This window comes from Aythya ferina, assembly GCF_964211825.1.
Source record: "Aythya ferina genome assembly, chromosome: 10".
Taxonomy (NCBI): domain Eukaryota; kingdom Metazoa; phylum Chordata; class Aves; order Anseriformes; family Anatidae; genus Aythya; species Aythya ferina.
In genome coordinates this window covers 1,019,569-1,044,593 of record NC_140306.1, presented here as the reverse complement: position 1 = coordinate 1,044,593, position 25,025 = coordinate 1,019,569, and the positions used below count along the sequence as shown (strand labels likewise).

The 25,025-nt window shown below is 42.7% G+C and overlaps 1 protein-coding gene across 3 annotated transcripts in view; it reads left to right on the top strand.

The window, feature by feature from the left end:
- The window catches only part of GRM7 (glutamate metabotropic receptor 7), a 263,150-nt gene extending 239,121 nt beyond the window's left edge, over nt 1–24,029 (top strand). For 2 of the 3 annotated variants that reach the window (XM_084530369.1, XM_084530365.1), the window contains 2 exons: nt 324–416; nt 22,832–24,029. In XM_084530369.1, the coding sequence (XP_084386495.1) occupies nt 324–394 (71 nt within the window). In that variant the 3' untranslated portion in view covers nt 395–416; nt 22,832–24,029. The remainder of the gene's footprint in view (nt 1–323; nt 417–22,831) is intronic. The other variant, XM_084530366.1, reaches the window with a different exon arrangement.
- The last annotated feature ends 996 nt before the right edge of the window (nt 24,030–25,025 follow it).

Sequence of the window (25,025 nt, the reverse complement as noted above, 5' to 3'; positions counted from 1 at the left end):
GGAGGGACTGGGGAGTGTTAAATTGAAACCAAAATGCTCCAGAGTTTGTTAAAGGGAGAGGAAAAAAACAAATCAACCAGACCTGCCCTTTTGTGGGCAGCTGCTCCCATGTTCAGAGGTACCTGAACTTCTGTGACCTGGTTCATTGATTTCCAGCCCAGAGCTAATTTTGTGTATTGGCGTCTCTCAGCTTTCCACTATCGCTGCTCTAATCCGATCTCTTCAGTCAGATTAATATCATGGCCTCAGTGACAGGGCAAAATTTGAAGAGTTTGTTGTGAACAGACGCATTATACATACCAATGTATTTACTTTTCCTGTAGACTGCATACCACCAGTAAGAAAGAGTGTTCAAAAGTCTGTTACTTGGTACACTCTTCCACCTACTGTATAGCTTTTGCCTGCTTTCCAAAAAGGTAAGGAAAAAATCTAGCTTCTTTTCATTTTATTCTCAAATAATTATTATCATTATAATATACATGAGTAAATGAGGAATGTGCATTAGTGCAGCTGTGTCAAAACAAGGATCTGTCTTAAAAATTGTTCACATCCATTATCCAAAGCTCCCATACGAAGGGCCTGCTTTGGAAAGTGAAAGCCCAGGACTTGGGCAATTTTAACCCCTGTGCTGCAGGGAAATGAGCCTGGCCATCCTCTGCATCCCCTCCGTGGAGGTGGATCCCAGTGAAGCCTTTGAAGATGTAGGTATTTGATAACAATTTAAAAAGGAACAAACAAATCATCAAAATTTAATTATGGCAATCAGATCTAACAGCTAACAAAATGCTTTCTGAGTCACTTCTAGCTGCCTTACCAGCAGGGTTGCCTGGCAGCGTAAAAATAACATATGCAAATGTGTGAGCAGTCTTCTTTACTCTAAAATTATAAATTGCTCCAAAAAAAGTTTGCAAACTATTTTTCCTTTTTTATTTTATTTATTTTTTTCCCTGTGGCTGATCCCAGTGACCACTTCTGAATAAGCATAAGTGAACAATTTTTGAGTGCTGGCTTTTTCTAAGTGTTGTGACTGCCTACGTGGTGATTGTGTGAGCTGATTTTGTATTTGTGACTTCATCAGCCAAGAGCTAGTGTTTTTCTAGTGAAATTAAGGGAATGATAAAGCGTTGGATATTGGAGATAAATAACCAACAGCCATTAACAAGTTCTCATATCTGTAATTGTGTCTGCTCATCCAGCTTTGCTACTGCTTTGAGGTTTTGGCCAGGTGTGAAAGGCACTGGCCTGGATACCATGGTACTGTGCACTTGGGGCTGGAGGAAATTGCTGTATACAGCCTTCCAAACCTTGTTTAGCTGATCCCTAATAGGTGGGAACTTGTATCAGCAAAGGTAGGAATGTAGCTAGAATTGAGTCTCTGAGTCTCAGGGAAAAAAAATCCCAAGCACTAATATCTTTAGCTGGTGTAATTTGCCACAGCTCCAGTTTCAATTCAGCTCGAGTTCTTGTGAAGTGTTCAAATTGCTTTTTATTGTATTTGAATCATGCCTGTTATTCTAACTTGCACAGCTCAGGCAGAAAGCCTTATTTAAGGTGTGAAGCTCTTTATGAGCATCAGAATGACCTGACTTACCCAGGGGCTGAAGTCAGAAAGGTTGACAGAGACTGGTGTTGAGGGAAATATAACAAAGTAGTTGGAGAGGAGAAGGGGCCACTCAAAGTATTATTGCAAATGTAATGTGAAAGAGTAAAGAGCAACTACATGAAGATGAAATTGCTAAAGGAAGGAGATCAGTAGAATAAGTGGGCTATATAAGAGACTGCACATCTTGGGAGAAATCACTTTTTTTTTTTATAAAACTAAAAAAATGTTTAAAATATAAAGCACTAGGAGCTAACATGTTTCTGAAAATAAATATAACATTGCTGTATAACATACAGAACTGGTATCTGCAAAGGCACACAGATAATTTTATTATCCATGTCCTATATAAAGCAATTGGCTATTCAGATTCTTTGCCCAAATTTTAAAATCTTCCTGATGCAGAACTATGAAAAATGCTACAGTGGAGGATGACTTGGGCTTGTGATGGTTTTGCCCACTCTGGAGCTCTTCTGCATCAGGTGTAGTTCTCCATTCCTCACCCGTGAGCACCTCTTTTCCCACTGGGATGATTTCTGTGGCACTGCTTGCTATGTTCTGTTTCGTTCTTCCAGGAATGTAAAACATGAAAACAGCAAGAAACTACACACTGTATTAAAAGCAAAGCAATGATATCAGGAAAATATCAACTTAGTTGTAAATTGACATTTGTTTTGCTAGTACCATATTTGCATGCAGGTATGAGCACAGTGCTTAAATAGCTGCTGCTTGACTATATCAATTTCTGCTATGTGATGCATGGACATGTGTACTTATAATGCCTTTAAACTGTTTCCTGTGAGTGACAAATAGGGATTCTTTACTGTTGAGGCTGATGAAAATACAAGGCTTGAAAAATTCTACATAGTATCTGGGTCAGGGAAAAAAAATGTCCATTACCTGAATAAGGCGAAGAAACATCAAATGCATTTGCAGGACTACAGTCACGTTGTGTACCATAGAAATATCTGCAGCACTCTTGTCCTGATCCATCTCCAAGCAGTATGCTTGCAGGTCAGGAGGAAAAGGCAGTCGGGTGACTGCATTGCCTGCGATACCTGGAGGACCTGGGTTCACCCCTCCAGCTCGCGGAGCGCTGTGCTCCTGCAGCCTTGCCCAGTGCTTATCCCAGCACAGAGGTGCTCACCGTGGGCAGATGGATCACATCGGCCCGGCAGGACAGGGCAGCTCCTCTTCTCTGCTGCCTTCAGGGCAGGATGTGCAAGGACCATGCTAGTTCAGGGGCGGCAGGCCTCTGTGCTCACAGCTCCAGGAGTTCCCCTACATGGTGCAAGTGCTGCGTGGTGTGTTGGGATTCATGTGGGCATAAGAAGGACAAGGAAAACCATGGCTCCCATTTTTCCCACTGGGGAGGACCAGAGCAGCACCCATGGGTCCTGGTGCTCTGAAGTCTGTCATTGCATTTATGAAAGCAGTCACAGAGAGACTGACTTGAGAGCACCCCTTGTTTTGGGGTTGGTTGGTTACTGGGCACTGGTTGCCGTTTGCAACGAGATCATACTGATAGTGCTTCAGCACCTCAAGCCATCTTAGCCATGACATCGGTGTGATGCAGTCCCACCAGCTCCCTTTCTTCCTTTGTCTGCTCCCACAGCTTTGCCTCGGCTGGGCTGGGTGCTGTGCCTCTGCGCCCCAGCGTGAAATCCCCCTGCGCGGGGCCACCCGCTCTGGCCAGCAGCACCTCGGGGACCTGGCAGCTCTCTGAAGCTTCATGTCCGAACTGCAGGATGCTCTGTAGTTTGTCCCACCTTAAAGTATGAGATACCGAATCATTATTTTCTGGATTGAGATGTCATTTTCATTTTAAATCCTGCTGGTTTCAGCCCGAAAAATAGTGCTCTGTGTTTAACCTCACTTGAAGGATTTTCTATTTAGTGGAGACTGCTAAGAAATGAGAATATGCAGCAAAAATTGATAAGCAAAAGACTTTGACAGGTCTTCACTGCATCTATTTTTATTTTGGAATAGCTTACTGAAAAATAAACATTTATCATGAATTTCTTCAAACAACAACGCGCTCCTCTCCTAAGCATGGCACAGATGCTTCCAAACATCCTGTGCACCTCCCCCTGTACCCCCACAGCTGGGGGTACCTGGGCTGCAAAACTCTGCCCGGGGAAACGATTTCAAATGATAGGGAGGGGCTCAGGCATAAAATGTGTGAACGAATTAACTTCCTTAATTAGCAAATTTTTCAGGTAAAATCGGCTTTCTGTAGCCTGCCTGCTGAGAAGGCTCAGTCCTTGAAGAGCACAGGCTTCCCCCGTTTCCTCTGGTTTGGGGAAAGGTGGATGCTCTGAGCTATGGAAACGTGGTGGGGGTTACAAGTTGGCCCCTCTGCTTGAGCTTGGCTTTGCAAGTTTGAACACGACTCCTTTTCCACCCCTCCACCCCAGTCTGCACTTGCACATTCAGTTTGCATTGTAATTTTTAGCAGTTTCTCAAGCTCTCAGTATCCATTTGAATTGATGTTTTCTTTCAGGTTTTATATATCCATGGCAGCATCCCACTGCCCGGCAGCCAAACTGTGCCAGGAATTATTCTCTCCCCAACCATCTCATGAGTGATGCGATTTTGCAATCACTCTCCTCAGCAGTGCAAGGTTAGACTCTTCTCATGATGTTTCAAGTTTCAAAGGGTACCCATCACAGTGAATATTTCTTAAGCCATCACAGCACTTTGTAATGGCTGAGAGCTGTATGTGTTATTTAAAGGTTTCATTTAAAACCTCTCAGAAATAAATCTGGTGCAACTGTTGCTTGAAGGAGACCTGAAGGTAGGTCAGGGAAAGACACGTTTTGTCTTTTTGACTTCAAGCATAGCTGGACTCAAGTTACTTGGGAGATTTATTTTAATTGGTATTATCATATGGCCAGGGTATTTTGCTGGAGAAGCTGTGCATGCCCATAAGGAGCTGGCGGATGCCACGAGACGCCGGGGAGCTGGCAGCCTCCAGGCACGGCACAGTCTGAATGTGCGAGGGGTGGGCTGCTCTCCTCTGATGTCTGAGAATAACCAATTCTGGTAATGCACATTAAAACATCCACATAGGTGCATGCTTCCGAGTTAATTATATTGCAGACTGTCTCACACCTTCTGTGACTTTTATGATACAAGACTTGTAAACAGGCAGGGAAGAGTCAGACTGTTTCCATTAAAAAAAAAAAAAAAAAAAAATGAATTCTTTATGTACTTAAATGATCAACTTATAGTGTAAGGTTTGAACAATTCTAGTTAAAATAGATAAAATTCATGACTGTAGGTGCATTGATTATTAAAATTTAGGTAGCTAGGTACGTGAGACAAAAATGGGAATTAATTAGCTTGTTAGTATTAGTATTCATCTTCTGTTCTGTTTTTTCTCTGTCTTTTTCCGTGATCATTTTTCCTAGAAAATTTGGAAGAAGAGTGAGCTGTAAATTTTGCACATATATTGTTATACCTAAAGGACAGTCCTGCTGTCACTTTTTTGCCTAATAAACTCTTAATAGTGCTGAGTTATCCCTTTGACTAATTTATCAGTCCTTACATCCTCTCAGGGAGAATTTGTCAAATTCATAAATTGTAATATCAGTGAGAAGACAGACTTTTGGCTCTCGTGTCTTCCATATATTTATAATGAATCTCCTCCCGAGTAGGGTAAATATCACTTTGGCAGGACTACCTTGATGCTGCTCTCACATGGTAGCTTGCTGTAGTCTCTTGCATACACTCACATCCTTCTCTGTGTTAATGAGATGTCTCAAAAAAAGGGATAGAGGATTATGAAAGACTTGACATTCACAGCTTAATTTCACTAAAATCACTGGAATTGCCCCAGACTAGGACATTGCAGTATTTTGGGGTCCTATTTTTTTTCCTCCCCTACCCAAGCAATGGGAAGCATTGCAAGTGCATTTTGCAGTTTTTGGGATGTGCACTCTTCTAACAGTTATTTCTACTACAATTGTAACAAAGGTTTCCCCAAGAGCAGCCATGATTTGTAACCTCAGGTGCAAAACCCGACTAGATGTAAGGAACCTTCCAAGCCCAATGAAGACTTACTAGGACAGATGGACTATGCTGTCTGGCTACTGCAGAGGAAAGTGGGGGTAGTTTGACTGGAAGTAGCTGGATTTTAGGAGAGAACAGCTAAGTATATGCTAGGCTTTGCACTCTGCTGTAGCTTCTGAGATAGTAGGGAAACTAAATTTGAGAATTTCCAGTTTAGAACCTTTGCAGACTTTCTTGATCTCATTTGTAATTTGTGATTTTTGAGTGCTATAAATCAGTGTTGCAGACATTTTAATTTGTGGTTATTACAATCAGTTATTGTCAATATCAATGGTTATATACACGAGCAGCCTTCACTGTCTGACGTGGCCAGTCTATTTCTGAGGGAACGCACCTTCTGTCAGCCCTGAGTGCTCCCCATCTAGCTGTAATGCCTCCGCTAAATGGCCTCAGTGCAGTTCAAATACCCAGGCCTGTTATGCAGAGAGGACTGGAAGGAAAAGCCTTCAGTGAATGCTTGAGAAGCAATACTCTGGGAAAGAAAATATTTCTAATGGACTGTGAAGTGCAACAGTTGAGCTTAAATTTGATGCTCGGTGGCCATTCTCTGGTGTAATTCAGTTACCTTCAGCTCAGCGATGCCAGTGAGGGATTTCTTCACTCACAGACGTTATGCTCGGCTCTGGCCAATGGCAGCCAATAACACATTCCTTGAGATACCCATTTTACCCTCCTGTTTGTCAAGGCAAGATATTTTCCTCTCTTTATTCTCCTTAAAAAATTCTGTGCTGAATTCAGACATCCACGAAGCAGCTCTGCCTCTGTTCCTGTGAAATGGTTTGCAGCCATCAGCACCACAGCAGCTGTCACAGACTGCGGGGAGTGAAGGACAGTGATATGAATTATTTTAAGGACATCTAACATCTGGTTTGGAAGTGAGTGACTTACATTTGCGATGAAATCTATACAGATGATAAGGTTAGGTGCAAAACCTGTATTAAATGAGTGACTTAAATTGTTTTCCCCTCAGGTGTAAGAGGAGGTCTATTCATAGCTGTTGCTGAAGTAACAGGATTGAACATATGTGGTAGCGAACTTCAGTCAACAAAAGTCCCCACAAGCCTATCTGATGCGAGCAGCTCGCTTTCTCATATTCCCTGTGGGGGGAGAAAAAAAAAAAAAAAAAAGGCATGATGACCACACTTACAGTCCTTCAGGGTTGTTTTTTTTTTTGGTTTATGTTGCAAGAAATTAGTCACTTTGATTCAGTGTCAGATTTTCTGTACTTCTTCGCACCATGTCATCCAGGATGGAGGATAATGCTTTGGGTCTGAGATGGCCAGGGATGCTCATATTAGTTATAAATATTTGTGAATACAAAATATATATCCAATAATACATCCAAGCACCCACCCATCGGTTTAGCCATGTTTGTGTGATAGCTGCTGCTCCTCTACTCAAGGAACTGCCATCACAGGCACTTTGTTTGCCTCCGTAATACAAAGATAATGTTATCCAAGCAGGTTCCTGTGTGCAGCTGTGCATCTTTGGTGATTTTACTCAAGCCTTCAATATATTTTGGTTATCCTTGTGAAGAAGAAACAAATACAAAATTTCAGTGTAGCGCTTGGAAATGATAGTGCTGATGAACCGGAGGAGCACATGAGTACAAAGAGTGTGAGATACAGCTGAGCATTCATTTGTCACTGACACAAAACAGTGCTGTAAAATAGATATTATTTTGTGTTGACACAGATAGCAAACAGAGAATATATTTGTGCAGCAGGGGCCTGGTTGTGTTTGTGTTTTGTGGTGGACCAGTAAGCAGAACAAATCACAAAGCACACAAGGAATCTTTCTCAGTGTTTCTTTCTTATTGCAAATACACACCAATTTCAGATCCAGCATCTCTGGAATATACCAGTATTTTTTGCTCTTTATTAGCTTCAGGAAAGGAAACGTGTGCATCTCTTTCCAGCAGCGCATGTTGATACATTAAAGAAGAGAACATCCTTTTATTCCTGAAAATAGGTATTTTGAGTTCAGGGTGAGTTTGTTGGTTTTGAACTCTCTGTCTGACAGTAAAGTAAAAAATAGATAAAAAAGAAAGTTTTTGCTTTCTGGCCATACTACAAAAAAAAAAGGAAGAGCACTAGGTTAATGTCTAAACACATGTAAATGCCCGTGAAACACAACTGAGATGCAAAATAAAAAAGAAAGGGGCTCCAGTCCTGGGGTCTGCTGTTCTGCTTGGTTCCTGCTCGGTACTTTGGAGCACTGGGGCTTACCTGGGGGAAGTCTGGCACTGCGTCAAGCGAGACTTCTGTTCTTGTGGTTCAGTGGAAAAGAGGGGGGAAAAAAAAATAGTTGCCATAGTTACACCACTTGTCATGATGCTTATCATGCCTGTGAAATAAAGAGCTTTATATTAAATCTGTGCTCTTACTAATATCAGCTGTTAAACATTTTCAAGATATTTGAAATCAAGGCTTTCTGGGAAAAAAAAAAAAAAAAAAAAAATTTGATTGCAGTGAAAAGGTGCTGTTTAACCACGCAGCTCCAAACATAATTTTGGTAGACACTCGGTATTACAGAATTATACAGCATGAATAAATTTTCCGGTGAATTTAGCTTCTTTGCACTTCATGAACATTCTTGATTTTTCTATTAAGATGTTTGTTACTTGCAGCTCCTAGCCAAAGAGTTGGAGCAGGCAAAACTGGAGAAGAGGAGGGCAGTTCCTTTCAGCTGGGGAAGCACCCCAGCAGTGCCGTGGCTGTGCCTGTGCTCGGTGCTGAGCTAATTCCGGCTTCCCACGTGGGAGGGATGAATGCGGTGATCACTGTGCACATGCACAGAGCCTCTTCTGCTTTCCAGCAGGCATCTCCTGGGCACCTAGGTAGACCAACAAACACACACACACACACATTCTCTGTGAAAGCATTCGAAGGCCATGCATCTTTTTAATGTCAAGAGCCCCTCGGTTTAACATGGTATTATTCTTCTATTTGGCTGCTATGCCAAATTCTAAAGCACTGGGGGAATGCTGTCTAAAATGTCTTTTATGTGTGTACCAATGTCTAGTAGTAAGAGTGTCCCTATTGACCTTTCTCGACCCTTGAGCAGTCACCTTTTGGACTTTCTGATACAAGTTTCATCTCCTTTGGGGAAGCAGGACAGTGCCACCCTCCTGGCGCTGGATCTTGCCAGAAATGGCCCACAGCTGACCACCCTACACATTCCCATTTGTACAGCTTTCATCTTGCCCATAGCATTGGGGCAGGAGCTCCATAAGCCTCCTCTCTGCTCCCAAATCCAGTTACCCACCAGCTGCAGACATGCTTGTTCAGTCTCTTTGGTAGCTGTGCTTCCTTGGAAGAGCAAATGGAGCAGTAAGTGTGATACTGAGTGCTGTTTAAAATAAAACTGTGACCTGTTCCTCTAACACAGCGAGGTTATATTCATTGCAACCTTGTCATTCATGGCCTGGGCTAGTTTCAGCTTAACAATCTTCAGTGCCATGTCACTTTTCTCCCCGCTGCCAGGTTTTGCTGTCACACAAGTCGGGTGCAGGGTTACATTTGCTCAGGAATGAGTGATGGCACTGGTGGGCAGTTCAGTGACAGGGAGTTCGACTCCAGCCAAAACTCAAATTCTGCAAAACTTTTCTCTCCAAGTGTCATCTCATTTTCTTTTTTTTTTTCTATTTAAAAATAAATAAATAAATAGTATGCATTTCCAGATTTTGAGTAATATGAATCAGGATTTGACTCTGTGAGTACCACAGCTGCTCAGTGGAGATGGACTGCTTTGAGGGAGCCCCCGTCCTGGTAAGCTTTCTGATTTGGGCACTACACCTGCTGTGCTGAGGGAGCTGCTTGGAGGAGAGTGCACAGGTAGGAAAACCTGGAAAAGCCAAATAATTAGTTGTTTGTAAGTCATTAGGAGAATAAATAGAAAACACCTTTGATTCTGTATGAAACCCATTACTGAATATGGGATTCTTGTTCAATTCTATATTCCTGTTGTTTGGCAGCTGCACAGTGTTCTGTTTTTCTTGATTTTTGTTATGTATAATGATTAATTACAAAAATATTTTCAATTCTTTGATCACTGAATTCAGTATATACTGAATGTGGGTGTACGAAACAAATGATTAATTGCATAGGCACTTTTCTAACAATGTCTTTGTTTGTATGCGTGCTTGGGTCAAAAAACGGGAATTTGTGTGGAGAGGTGCTGGGGCACTGCCAAGATAGGGACTGACTGAAGAGGAGCACTGTTTAAAAAGGGTATTAGAAATGCTATTTCTGGGCAGGAGGGCATGGTCCTCAGTAGCTGGAGCAATGGGAGTAATTCATGCAGGGATTCTGGGAGGAGTGATGGAGCGGGCAAAGCTTTGCTTCTGCCTAGGTTCAGGGGGGAGGCTGCAGAGCCCACAGGCACAGGGCAGGGAGCAGCAGCAGCAGTGAAGGACACGGGAACTGGGTGTGTTTAGGAGCCAGGTAGGACAAAGTTAAGAAGAAGGAGATAGGGAAGAATCGTTTCTTACAGCACTGACTTGAGGCCTCCTTCGGGATGTTTTAGAGGATCACTCAGGTCATAGCTCTAATTATTTTTCATGCAAACTGTTTTCACACTTGGCTTTAACAGCTCTCAGCAGAGCCTGGCTTTCCAGGTAAGATAACCAAAGTACTATTAATTACTTTGTTTTAAGCAGGTGAAAATAATTTGCTACCATTTGTTATCTTTCCAGTCAACAGTATTCAAACTGAAGCATTTTACATGTAGTTTAAATGGGTATGTTTGCTCTAATGTCAGTTCCAATTAAGGAGCAATATGAATTGGTTTTGTTTCTTCCTTGCCACAATCTCACAGAGATTTGGAAACACATTTCCTAAGCTGCTGTGCTCTTCCCTAGCTGTGTGCCGGGGCTGTGGCACTGCTGCAGACAGGGGTGGTGTGCTGCCCGGGGAATCATCTCACCGCTGGCTCCTTATTGCCCTATCTGTGCGGATCAGGGGGTTCTGCTCCCTGACCTGATCCCTTTGCTGCATCTCCCACCTAAGTGCATAAATGCTCCAGCGAGCCATGACTGTTCTTCCTGCGAGGTCTTTTTTAAGCCTCTCTGCAATCTTTCATTTGCTGGGAGCACTGATAAGGCTTTCTGCTGTTTGTTCTTTGATCCCAGTGCCCGGTGCGGCAGGCACTTTCAGACCTCACCTAACCCAGAAGTTTTTATCTGCAAAGCAGAACCGGTGGGAGATAGGAGACAGATGCCGCCAAACACACTTAGGATTGATGTTCTTCAGCGGTACAATACTTTGTTGATTTTAGCTTTCATTTAGGAGGATAAAACTAATCCTCTTCTATTGCAATCTTATTACCTGACTCAAAATCTCGGTCTTACAGGCATCTTTCAGGCAAAAACATGATGCTTTTGCAGGCCGTAAATGTTATGTCTGCTTCTGTTCTTTGAGGCAAAGTCATGTTTTCCTGTAATGGCTCAGATGGGAAAATTAACATTGACAGCAGCCTCTGAATCTGTCTCTGAAGGCACCTACCTCAGTAATATCTTGCAAAGTAGTCAAAGGTGTGGCTGATAAAAATTATCTTTTAGCGCAGTCCTGAGGAGACAGAAAGCAGTGTCTGTCACTGCAGGTAGTTTAGATCATCTTTCCAGCTTAACAAAAGGAGTTTATTGACTCTGACAGAGTTATCAGCATAAGCAGTTCAGAAGCAGAGAAATAAGTGACATGCTTTTGTGTGTGTTTCCAGAGAACTATGCCTTCCATTGGTAAATATTCATAAATGATGATATTATCTTGCCGTTGCAAAGGGGGAGCATGTATCACATATCTCATTTATGGCCTATTTTTAGAGCTGATGAGAACTTATTTGGGAACATACCTTTATAATATTCTTCAGAGGAGTAAATTTCCCCTGACTCTCAGTTTTACCTTTACCCGATGCATGTCTCCCCACGGGAGGCCATGGAGTTTTGGTGGTGTTTTTCAGTGATGAGTGTTGATCAGGAATGGCATCTAGCCCCTTAGATGCTGGTGATGGTTTGGCTGCTGGCAGGGAAAAAGGGCCATGGGTTGCATGGCTAGATGCAGAGAAGCACAAGAAACACAGGAGTGCTTCCTGTGTCCAAATGGACAAATGATACAGAAACACTGCAGGAAGCCAATAACTTTGCCCAGTAATTTTATACTACACTGTAAACTTTTACAGCGAGCAATACCGACTCTGCCGAGGCCAGCAGGTGCTTTGCCCTCCACTCAGGCAGGAGCAGGATTCCAGCTGCAGAATGCCAGGCCACGCTGGTCTGCAGAGTTGGAACTTGTAAGGGGACATCACCACTGAGCTGTTTTAAACACGGACGGGGTGTGTTTTGTGCTACATTCTGCAGGATTGCTTCCTTACTTGTCTTCACAATGCCAGCTTCTGTTTGCTGTCCACATGGCAAAGTTAGAGAAGCGTACTGGTAACGCCGTGTCATTAGGCAAAGCCATGTACACCCGTATTTCTTTCCCCGTGTGCTAGAGAAGTGTGGGGTGTGAGAGAGGTTTAGTATGGATCCGGTGCACCGCATGAAAGTGTGCCCAGCTTCCACAGAAGCAATTCATTCTTTTGTTCAGGAGGAGAGTGCTGAGTGCAATGGTGCATACTGACTTTGTCGACTAATCTTTACATCTTTTTGTGGGTTTTAAGGTGATCAGTATGAAAAGCATCCCATCTTTTCTGGGATTCACTGTGGTAAAGCCTGCTTCACTGAAATTAATGAGTATTATTCTACTGACTGGAAATGAAGTCAGAATTTCCCAGCTCTGTACTGTGAGGCAAGCATCTGTCTAATACAATTGCTTTCTCTGCATTGGCTAAGCTTAGAGTTTTCTCATCCCTATCCAGAAAAAAATTCAACAGTCCATTGGTCTCAATCTAATACATCTGCAGAACAACAAAGCAAACATTTTATCTACTCAAACCCTAACAAACTATCTTAAGCTACAAAAATGTCATGTAGTTGCTACTTTGACCTGAGATGATTTTCTATCACTGTGCCATTATCTCACCCAAGAACTGCGTTTATTATTCTTCCTTTCGGATACATTCTCAGTCCTCACAAAAAGTGCATCGTAAAAAAAAAATGATGAATTAAAAACCTACGCCTCTGGTAGCAGCTACTACTTGAAATCCTTATAAGCTAAAATGGACTTTTGTTTAAAGAAAAACCCTCTTCAAATCCCAATGTGCTCTGTGGAACTGGCAAGGTCACACTTTTACTTCCTATTAAATCCTTCTGGGAACTTCAAAGCAATCCTATTTAAAAGAATCCATTATACTGGATATTTGTAATTGTTACTTATGGCCCTGGCACTACTCGGCACGATATTTTGCCAATCCCCTGGGTACAAGGCTCACTTCAAGTGTAGCTATATAATTCACTTCACTAGCTACGCAGGCTGAGTTTGCCTAGGGGCTATATAATAGACAGGGTAAATATCCATTTCTAAAAGGGCTAATAAGAAGAAAGCCTTAAAGGAAAAATGTAGTCCTGGTTAGAATATGACAAATTTAGGAGAGAAATATGTTTGTGGAAAGTGAGGGATGTGTGAACACTTTAGATAGAAATCCGTATGCAGCATTTACCCAGCCCTACTCTGTATATTACATTTGCATGCACTTGCATAAGCATAATTATTCTAATAATTTGAAGTGATTGTTTCACTTTTAATTGCATTCTGAAAGCAACGGAAGTGAACCAGGTGAATCCAGGTTATCAAATGTATGTAAAACAGCGCTGAAGTGCAAGATTGCTCAGGCTATTATTTTTGATTGTGCTCTGATGACATTAATCACTTTATTCAAGATTTCTGGGCATTAGCGTTCACCTTATGATTTCTTTCTGAGGTACGAGCTTATAAACATTATCACTATTTTGCAGATTGGAAGCAAGGCACTGGAGTGGCATTCAGTGGTGAAACTTGGCTGGGCATCTGGTTTCTAATCACTTTGTTTGAGCTCATAGAGCTGAGCCAGTAGAGAAGCTGGCCTTGTCTTTCCAAGTGCTGTGTGTAGGCACGTGGGGGAGGCTTGTTTGATGCATTTGACCTTCTTGTGGTATCTCATTAGACTTCTAACCTTAAGTACTGTGGTATGTAGTTCCACTAGGTAAAACTTGCCTGTATGGTCCAACCCGATGTGTGATGATCTCAGCAGCATTAGGATTTTCTTCACCACTTGCCATCCCACCAGTGCTCTCTGCAGCACTGAATTCCATGCTAGCACCTCTTCCTCAAAGCAACAGGTGAATTACAGTGGTGGGATACTTTAAGAAGCTACTGCTACCAGGTTGTTTTTGCTTCCCAAGTAGAGGTGGTACCGTTCTTCATATCCATTGTCCATTTTGGTGTACAGTCAGAGGAATGCAGTCAGACCACTTCTCACAAGCTGGCAGTGAGAGTGGTGCCTGGAGTGGATTTGCCCACTCCCTGCATGGCCATTTGGTGCAGCCTGGGCAGCAAATCAGGTTCTACAATGGTATTTGCACTTTGTTGCAAACTTTTTAAATGTATAGAAGCTGAAAATGAGAGGACAGTTATATTGTGAAAACTGCAAAGAAATATCTGAACATATATTGTTAATTTTTAAAGCTAGTCAAATTAGTTGTTCTACATTTATCTAATTAACCTTGTTAGTTTTTTTTTTGTTTGTTTGTTTGTTTGTTTTCCATGTTAAAATCTGCAGGACTGTTTTATTATTCATATTCACAAAACAGCTATCCTTAATTTGAAGAATTTTGCTTCAGGTACTTTATTCCACGTTTTTTTCATGGTTTTTGTGTTTGTTTGTTGTTTTGTTTGTTTGTTTGTTTTGTTTTTTTCACAATCTGTTTGCTTTATATAAATACACAAGGAAAAAAAAAAAAAAAAGCAGTACTTTCATCTTCCTGACTACATAAATGTGTTTTCTTCCTCCCTGCTAGCAGGAATCTCACAGATAACATATTCTATGTTAAGCAGCAGGAACACCTCCTCTGCATGCCAAACCCACTGCAGACAGCCCTGACTCCTCCGTGGAGAGGTGCGCAGCCATGGCTGATACAGGCAATTTTTCAAGCTGCATTTTGCAAACGTCTTCTAGCACTATCCCTTGAGTACTTTAGCCAATCTAATGTATCTCAGCAAAGTCAAAACAGATCCCATAATGGCACTGGAAATTGTCTGATAGCAAAACTCATCTCTCAAAGAACATCTGAAGGAAATATTCAAATTACCTTTGGCAGACTTTTACGGCTATTCCTAATACCTGGTGCATTTTATTGTTTTGGTGGTAATTGCCCGGCAACCTACAGCACTTCAGTTCAAATGAATAAACCTCGAGAAGAGATTAGCAGTGAAAAAATCTCTAAGTTCTTAAAAAAGATCGAGCCCCGGGCAGGAGCAGCTCCTCCAGGGCTTCCGATCGGCCGAGCACGGGGAACGTGGCACCAGCTCCCCCAGGGCCGGGGATCATCGCTGGTGACTCAGGTTGCACAGGCAAACATCACTGCAGCGTATAAGTGGATTTAAATGTTATCTGCACAGAAGGATCTTAGATGAATGACTGCCTCCAAAGCCACAAGACTCCTGATGGCGGGGTAAGGAACCCCTTGTCCCTGGCTGTTGGGATCTGGGGGCTCCTCTCGTGGCTGCAGCGGCCATGGGGGTCCCCAGGCTGGGTGGGAGTGCTGGGGCCACTCAGCCTAGCCACCAAGGGAAATGGGAAATGTGTGCTGCAGGTCAGCATCGCCGTGCTCACTGTGCTCGCTTTCAGTTCTGTGGTTTGCAGCTGACTGCTGAGGACGTCCTGGCCAGGTGGATGGGAAGGGGGCTGTGAGCAGGAGGAAAGTAAAAGCTGTGCTGGGGAAGAGCTGCTGGGAGGGAGGTCTGGCTTACTGGCATTCCAGACAAGTTGCAGCTTTTAAAATTATTTTTTATCCTTGCAACAGGTCTCCTCTTCCTCCACCCCTCCTTTTTTTATTTTTTTCTCTCCTTTTTGTTGTTTGATTTTTTTTTCCTTGTAGTTAAGCAATGTGGTTGTGCATGCCTCCCACCTTCTCCAGAGAAGGGGCTTGCTGGCAGGAGCCCCAACACACAGAGCAAGGTGTGCCACCGCTGTGCCACCACTGCACAGGGACAGGGCAGGCACAGTATGTCCAGGGCTGCTCCGTTGGAGCACAACTGAGACAAGTGTGCCTATAATTAACGTAGCATTGCTTTAATCAAACTGCAGGCCAGTTGTGTAACTTCACTTACACACTCGTGCCTATGCCAAACTGGCCAAGCTCAGTCTGATCACATCATACGTGAGACCTTAGGCTCACAGAGGGCTTCTGACACCTCTGATGGGAAAACAGCCTCAGCATAGTGGTGTGGGGAGCTTGGGAAGTTGCTGGCACTCCAACAGGCTGAGAGCTGGCTTTGTCATCCCTGCAGACAGCAGTGTCACTTCCATCCAGGAAATTGGCTGCTCCAGTACACTGCTTGAGTAAATTAAGAAAATATAGTCACCATGCAAAGCTGGTGACCTCTTACATTGACCTCCCTCACCTATAGATGAGAACAGAGATACACAACCGTTGTTGGGTACCTCCAGGAATGGCTTTTCTCTCAAGTGGACTAACCTCACCATGTGGGCTGCCATGGGTTTAGACACATGAATGGAAAGTGACAGTGACACAGCTTGGACCCCTTGTGCTCCTGGCCCTTGGCAGACTCGTGCTAGAGCAGCCCATCCTGCCATCCTGTTCATCACACTGGGGCTGGTCCTCGCCTGGCACCGTCTTGTGCTCCTTACCACTGCAGCACCCACCAGACCTCGTCACGCAGTGGTGTGGAAAAGCTCCCCTACATTACCAGCAACAACTGTCGGCAGTGCCGATGTTTCTGGACTCACAAATCCACAAGAAGAGGTGAGGGTTGCTAAGCAACTCGGCCCCTTTTTCCTCTTATGCCATTTCAGTTCCTTCTCGATTTTATGCTCCGTGTCTGCGGCTGCTTAATTTGATCCTATTTGCAGTGACAATTTAGGGTCCTGTGCCTTGGATACCAATTCACACAAAATGTACCGATGGTCACACTTAAAAAACACATTTGGGTTTGGAGCTTGTGAAACTGAAATGGAAACTTGGGCTTGCTTCCTGCTGGAGCAGTGTTCCCCAGCCCGCGCCGTACTGTCCTGGGGCCATTAGCTCTCCCCACGCTCCCCTCTGTCCTCCTGAGCAATCTTTGATGGCATTTAATGAACTAATTATACTGCTCAGAGATTCCTGCTCTGCTACAGAATTAGCCAGCCTCAGGCCTCTTGCTCGCTCGCTCTCACTGCATGTATTTTTGCTGCTGCTGTAACATGCAGAACATCCGTCACTAAAATCCAAGCTCGCATTTCCTGAGCTTTCCTTAGCTGAAATTCCCGATGGGCAGAGCATGCGAGAGGGCACAGTAAGGTGGGATTTCCAAGGGCTCTGAGTTCTCTTGGATAACATCCATGGGAGCATATCCTTGTCCTAGCCCTGGATTTAATGTTGTTGGGAAGAGGGGGCAGCACTGCTGCCTGCAGGAATCTGTCACAGCGTTTCCAGGCAGGTATTGCCCTTATGGCTTTCAGAATTTCATGGTGAGAATTTCACTCTGAATACTGACCCCCCCTCAAAAAAAAAAAAAAATTCCAAGAGGTAAGCGGAGAGAAAATATCATATTAAGAATTTTGAGACATTAAAAAATGTAAGGAAAAAGCAAACTTAAAATACAACTGACACCACCCACTTTCATTCTGCTTTTAATTTTCTAGCATGTTGTGGAGATTACAAGTCATATATTAGTAATACATGCCATAATGCACAGCGTGTCGCAAGAGTGGCTAAATAGATATGTGATGACTGTATAAATCCATACAGTTCTATTTCATAATTGTTTTTCTATTAATTTCCAAAGTGCATTTACTCTCTAAGCAGTCCTTGTCCCTCTTTATGGAGTTCTGCATATCGTGCTTTTTCAGCCTTCGCTCTGGTCTGTTCTGGGTTTTCCCTCCACCAGGCACTTCAGAAATTCCTAAAGAAAATCAATGCAGTTATCCTACGTGGGGAGTCTGGAGGGCCATGCTCATCAGAATATGCTCTGCACATATTAGAAAAGGAATAAAAATCGACCTTAACATCCATTCTTCTTAATGTGCTGCTACCAGGTATATTGCAGTTCAGCAAGGCTTTTAAGCAGAACTGAAAATTATTCATAAGCTCAGCTGAGTGCTTGGGGTACTGCAACGTTTTGCTATGTACTTAACAGAAGCACGTCCCACACTACACTGCAGGAGCTGTGAAGAACAGGTGGATGATAAAATTACACGAGGAGAAAGGCCTCCTTCCCACAGCATTTATCCTCGGAGCAGGACCCTGTCTTCTAGGTGGCATGTCAAATAGGACAGGGCCTGGGCGTGGGGATGGATTGTGTGTCTGCTGTCAGGGGCAGCGAGATGGCAGCGCCGTGTGACACTGAGGTATCGCTCCTTCGGCATTCAGGGGAGGAGCAGCCGCCTGCCGTTGTCTTTAAACTTGTCACCAGGTTGCCAGCAGGCCGTTCGTGTACCGGATAAATTAGTAATCAGGAAAAAGAAACAATCTCTTTAGCAACTTCTCACTCCCTGTTGTAATTCGTGATCTGCTGACAAACCTCCTGGCGACTCAAACAACGCTGCTATTTATGGTTGTGTTCAGCATCGAATCGCTAATTGTTGCTGCTTTGCTGAGAGTGACAAGGAAATATGACAGCTAAATATGATATAATTTATGAGAAGAGAAGGCTGTAAAGCAATTACGGAGGAACACACTTTTTTACTAATGTCATATTTGTAATTTAATATATTCGTATTCTATTATTAAAACATGAGGTTCTGTGTGCTAATCTGCATAAAAGTCAGGCAGTTCGAGCTGCAGTTCAGAGACAAGCAACTACCCCCAACACAGGCAGTGAAGTATTTTTTATACAAGTGTAGGCATTTGTATAGTAGATAAGTTGCCAAGAGAGTATACGATAGGGAGCACAACAGAAGAGATATGAAAATGTGATGTAAGGGTTTATTTACATTTAGATATTAAATTTAATTTTTTTTGTGGTTTTGGGCAAAAATGTACAAATATTTAGGTTTGTTGCTTTCAATTCCTTCTCATGTATTCCCTGGTTAAAGTCAGCAGAACATATGGATAGCTCTGTCTTGCAGCACAGAGCCACAGGGAGCCACGAGTATCTATTTCCCCTTTAGGTAGACCAGCAGTAGAGTCTAATAATCAGCCACAGCTTTACCTGGCATGGATGATACAGGTTTCCAAGGAAAAAGAAAAGAAAAGAAAAGAAAAGAAAAGAAAAGAAAAGAAAAGAAAAGAAAAGAAAAGAAAAGAAAAGAAAAGAAAAGAAAAGAAAAGAAAAGAAAAGAAAAGAAAAGAAAAGAAAAGAAAAGAAAAGAAAAGAAAAAAAGATGAGGTAAGCATGATATGCCACAGCAACTACAAAGAAAATCAGAGCAGAAGATCCAGCCTCACAGCCATCATGATGTCAGCTCTTGTTCAGTGCTGGAAGTACTAAGGCCATGCTTCATACCATTGATAGCTTGAGATGCCTGTAGGCTGTAATAAAATTCATCTTCTGCACTCTAAATCTTTTCTCTTTAAGCTTGGCAGAGGTAACAAATGTGCATAAAATTGAAGTGAAAGTGATTAAATCTCACTCTGAGCAAGTATTGACAGATCTGCCTTGCTTTTGGATGCTGTGGGAGCTTCTTTCTTTGTGGCCTGTGCTCAAGATAATGAAAACCAGTCAAGTGATGAAACTTATATATCCAAAGAGGATTTTCACTTCTGTGTATTTGTTTTTAATATGTTGTTGGCACAGGCAATGCAGTTACTTCAAATCCTGTTATCCACTTCTGGCAGGGGACAGGTCTACACTATCACTGCCCCCCCCCACCTGTCAGGCAGGTCATAATAGCAGGAAAGGGAAGAGTTTTAATAAATTGTGTTTTAAAGAAATGCTGATATTTCCATGTGCTAATACACAGGCTTATTTCCATAACTACAATAAGTGTGAACACATCCTTCTTGCTGGGTTGTGTGGCTGCAGGCTCTGTGAGGGCATCCTGAACTGGGCACGTGAGGAGAGTGGGGCTCTGTTCATGGAGAACAGGGAAAAGAACAGTGCATAATTAAGAGGACAACTCCTTGCTCACATGCAAGTGTTGGTTGTTGCTTTCTTGTACACAGTGACATTGATCTCAGGAAATGGGGATGCAGTTGATATGTGTATCTGTACAGAAGGCACGGTGCAGCATTGTGCATTCTGCATACCACAGCTATTGGCTCACCTCCAATACATCTAAGTCAGTGGCCAGCTGATGTTGACATAATTATATGTATATTAATTACCATGTATACGTTACGTGCAAGAAGACAATCTGCTTTCACTGTTGGAAAGTCATCATCTATTAACACGTAACAACAACACAGTGTATGAGATCTGCATCTATTTTCCATTTAAAGAACAGGGATTGCTGATGTATCGTGGATAAAAGCATGGTGAATTCTGGTGATGCTGATGTTTCATTAGCATTCCCCATTTTCAGGTAAAATAATTTCTTTGAGAAAAATCAAATCTGTACCTGGTGCTAATTGCCCAGTAATAATGAATATCTGACACTCCATAGAGACTCAGTTGAGGTAGACTGTTGCTGAAGTCTTCATATCAAGATTGGAGCTTGTTTGGAAGGCACACATCAACCAAGCTTCAAGTTACTGGAGGTAGTGCAGGAGCAGCTACGTAAGGAGAGATGTGATCTCCTCTGGTCTAGCAGTCTTAGAAAACAGGGTAAAATGTCTTTCCTCTCCTAAAATAACCATGAAGCTTTTATTGATCACTTTATCTGAATTATGGATGATACTTATGCCAACTACATTTTTCTGTTGAAACAGAGAAGTGCCAGAGATAATTTTATTGTCTAGAGCTGGGATACGTGGAGCCCATCTTTTCACGGGGGAGTTACAGAAGTGTACACTATCAAAAATATCGCTTAGTTGAATTCACTTGGCACTGGTGGTTCGTTGTCATATTGAAAATAAGAAATGAGAGGCTGTGGTAGAAATTGTGAGAAAACTCATCAAGCAAAATTTCAGGTTTGCTGACTGGTAGAGTAAAAGCCCTGTAAGCATTAGAGGGGGTGACATTATATGAATCAGCAATGGAAAGTATCAAAATCCTTCCCCTTATTATAGGAACTCTGCTGCTATTTGAAATTGGAGCATGTAATGAATAAAGCAGAAGTAGATCACAAAATAATACATGTAATTACTTTGCAACCCATTTCCTGGTTATACTTTTTTTTCCCATTGCATTTTACCTCACTTCAGCATTTAATAGTATACCACAGTTTATTGGATATTTGTGGTCTAGTCTTGCAGAATAATGAGTTTTATCTTCCTGTGTGTTGAGTACCTTTATGCCCCAGAGAAGTTAATGGAACTAAAGAAGATCAGCATTTTGCAGGATCAGACCCAGACTGAACACACAGCACTAATTCCTGTGTAGAACATGGTACAACAGATAAATGGTCTTTGAGAATAATACTGTTAAGTAGGTTCTTTAGAGCAGGAGGTTCTTTAATGACAATCTTGAAAATACCTAGAAGTAAAAATGCTTTTTTTCTTTTTCTATAAAGAAGATAGTGAATACTGTGAAAAATGTATACATTAGACTGCACCTTCATTCATAATAATCTCAAAATATTCTGTATTGTTGGTGGAGAGCCAGTCCTTACTGAAGTAAGTATTTCTGAAAAGCGTGCCACCTGAAAAATTAAGAGTGGTGTCTGATTAGTAATGCTTCTGACTGTAAGACATGCCAAGAGCAAAAAGGCCCTTACTTTAAGTAGCAAAGGGAGACGTGTCTGGTGTCTGAGGCAGTCAGGATGCTCTCAAGGGCTGGTCCCACCTCTTCGTCTGGCATGGGCAGTGGCCAAGGCAGAAAAAAGCAAAAGGCTTTCAGCAGTCCCAGAAAATCAGCCTCATCCCTTTCTCTTACTTATCTTCCAAATGTGTATCAGGGGATGCTCTGAGGCTCAGGTTTGTTTATATATTCAGTTATTCTGTGCATAGTTGATTATAATTCACATTAATGTATTTTGTTGACTCAAAGTTGCTCTAAAAAAAAAACAACCACAAATGCTGAATAAGAATAGTTTATAATAACAGCAATGATTGGTAATTCTAACTTTTCGAGAATATCCATAGTATAAACTGGTCTCACAATAACTCATTTAGTCAGAATATTGGATTTTAATCTTTCCAGCAAGAGCATGCATACTTCATACACGTTTTTTTAGAGGAGTGAGTAAGTAGAGAAAGACCTCTGTATTCACTGGAACACAGTTCAATATAAAATCCCATAAGCCCAGTACATGTAGTTACATCCTCATTACAAAATTTACATATAAATAGTGATATTTTTGTTAATATGCCTGATGCAGAACATGTTACCGTGGTCCCTAAACTGTCAGTGTTGCCAAGCTATTGCACAATTTTGTGCTTTGTATTTAGCTGTAACTATTTTCAATTTTTACTGACAGCAATGTGTAGCATCATTCATGAAGTAGTTACTGACTGGTTTTAGTTTATGTTTGCAAACAGATTTGATTTGAAGGTCATAATTAAGAAAGCAGATACCTTGATCCCCACATGGTAAAAATCTCAGAAGTCATAAATCCTGAATAAGATTTTTTTTCCCCATGAGAAAACTAAACTTAGTCCTGAAGATCAAAGAAGCTGGAGGGAATGTCACCATTCTTTCCAAAAAATTATAATGGCATCTAGTTATGGTGTCTCAGCAGTGAAGCCATACAGATTGGGATATCATAAAAAAATCAGTCTCTGGTAGTTTTGCTGGTAGATAGCAAGACGGCCTTTCAGCTGCCGCAGCAGCAGTCCGCCCAGACTCATGTCAGTGAGCGCAACCGTCTGAAGAGATGCGTTCGCTGCTAACCCCACCAACACAGCAGAGCTGCTGCCCGCTCCCGTGCTATCTCAGGTGGCTTTCCTCAGGGCTGCCTTCCCAAACGAGGGACCAGCAAGAATCCTCTCCAAAGCGTCTCTCTGCCAACTGCTTTGGTGACTGTCTGCCGGTTTTCTTTCAGGCCCTGCTGCAAAAAAGAAGTACGTCAGTTATAACAACCTGGTTATCTAGCCCGCTCAGCCACGTGGCGCGGAGGACGGAGGAGGACTTCCACCCGCCGCGGGCACGGGCCTCCTCCTGGCCGCGGGGCGCCCGCGCCGGGCAGCGGGGTTCAGGCTGCGCGCGAGGAGCCGCGCTCCCCACGGCCGCTCCGTGGAGGCCCCGCGTCGCCCTCGGCTCAGCGAGGCGCTGCCGTGGGCCCCGGCCCTGGCCCTGGCCCTGCTCCATCCGCGGGAGCCGCCATGGCCACGCGCCGCCTGCCACGCGGGAGGAGCGGCTCCCCGGGGGACCGCGTGCAGCTGCGAGGACTCACAGGGGCTAATTCTGTCTTTCTATGTACTTCCAGACTGCAAGTTTTTGAACTTTCTGTACAGTTTGTGAGGGTTTTTTGCATATGGCCATCCATGTCGTTTCGAGTTCACTGTTTGTTTTTTTGAATGCACAGTTTCATTGAGGCCCTATTCTCTCAGACTCGGAACATTAAAAAAAAAATAATAAAAATCTACGGATTTAAAAGACCTATGTACATGACTTGTATGATTGCTACTGTATCACTGCAATCCATATACGTTATTTTTTTTAATGAAACAAACAAAAGAATTTAAAGACCAAAAACTGTGCTGGCGAAGTTAGCCCCCACCCCCCCCCTTCACAACTTCGATGGGCTGCAGAGGAAGCAGACAGGATTTTTGCCGAGTTTTAGTACAGGTCTTGATATTTGGAATGCATGCCAGTAATGTATTTTATGGTACATGTTAATTTATGTTTGATATTTGTATTTGTGTTCTATTTTGTTATTTTATTTAAGGTATATGACTATTTTGCAATAATTTCAATAATTCTTATGATATTTGGAAGAAAGAATATGGCTTTTACATGTCTTGAAGTTTTTTTCTTTGTTGATGCCCCACCATGATTGACCAGTGTGATAAGGACTTACAAAAGCATGTATGTTTTATACTGTTTGTAATAAGTAATTTCGTTAATCTTGCTGCTTATGTGCCAATTTAGTGAAACCGATCTTTGCCGCAAACTCCTCCCTTCCTTTCCATTCTCTCGATCCTGTGATATTATCCAAGAATGTATCAATAAAGGGTTTTGGTTAACTTTTTTTTATTTACTCCAATAAATATATTTTTTCAGTTGTTCCCTCCCCCTTCCCCCTTGTGACTACAGTTTATTTCATGGCGTTGTCAGGTGTGGAAAGCCCAACGCCTGGCGGAGAGGCCCTCGGGCTCTGTAAGACCTGAACCACAGCTACTGAAAGCAAGTTCTGTTTAACATGTGCTAGGCTGGGCCTCAGAACTGAAGCCATCCACAGCACAGGAAGCTTCTCAAAATGCAATCTGCACATGCTTTTATCCTCACGTCTCCACCAGCGCAGCCCTGATGAGTCTGGAGGAAAGGACTCAGTCACTCTTTGGCCCCATTGCATCAGATGGGGGGCATGAGCTGAAACTGGTGTGCAGGAGAAGAATAGAGGAACACAGAAATGGGGAAAGCCAAAATGAATGTGGCTCTGGCAACAGGGATAGCACAGGAAATGCTTCTGTTACCTCTGAATTATTATTATTGTTGTTATTATATCACAGAGCTGCACAGACTATTCTTATTACGGACCCTTTCAAGAGCAGAGACAACGTGCTAACCCAAAGTGTTCAACTTTGTTCTCGATGAGAGATTTCAGCAAATGCGGTAGGTATGGTAAGCTACTTTCAGGGAGAAAAAGTAAAATGCATTTTCAAGCACTAGTATCCAGAACAAACCCCAAAAACTAACGTTCAGTCACGCAGAGAAAGCCCTCCCCTCTGTGTTTCTCGGTCTCTGAAGCTCCCTTCCACTATTGAGTCTTCTTTATGACTTTGAAGGATATTATTTTCAACAGCCACTAAAAAGCAGTTAAATCAACAGCTACTGAAAGTCAATCTACCAGGCAATTGTTGAGTAAGCTGGGGGAAAAAAGGGAAAGGATTTAGACAAGAGGTGAGAGGAAACTCATTCAAATTGCAGCACAGCACCTGCACGCTGCCTGCAGCATAGTAACAGTATTTTGGGTGCAATGTGACGATTACTTGGGAAAGTATTTAGCCTCCCATTTTCTCTAGACAACTTGATCAATTATACTGATGAAGTTAATCAGCATCAAAAGAGACTTT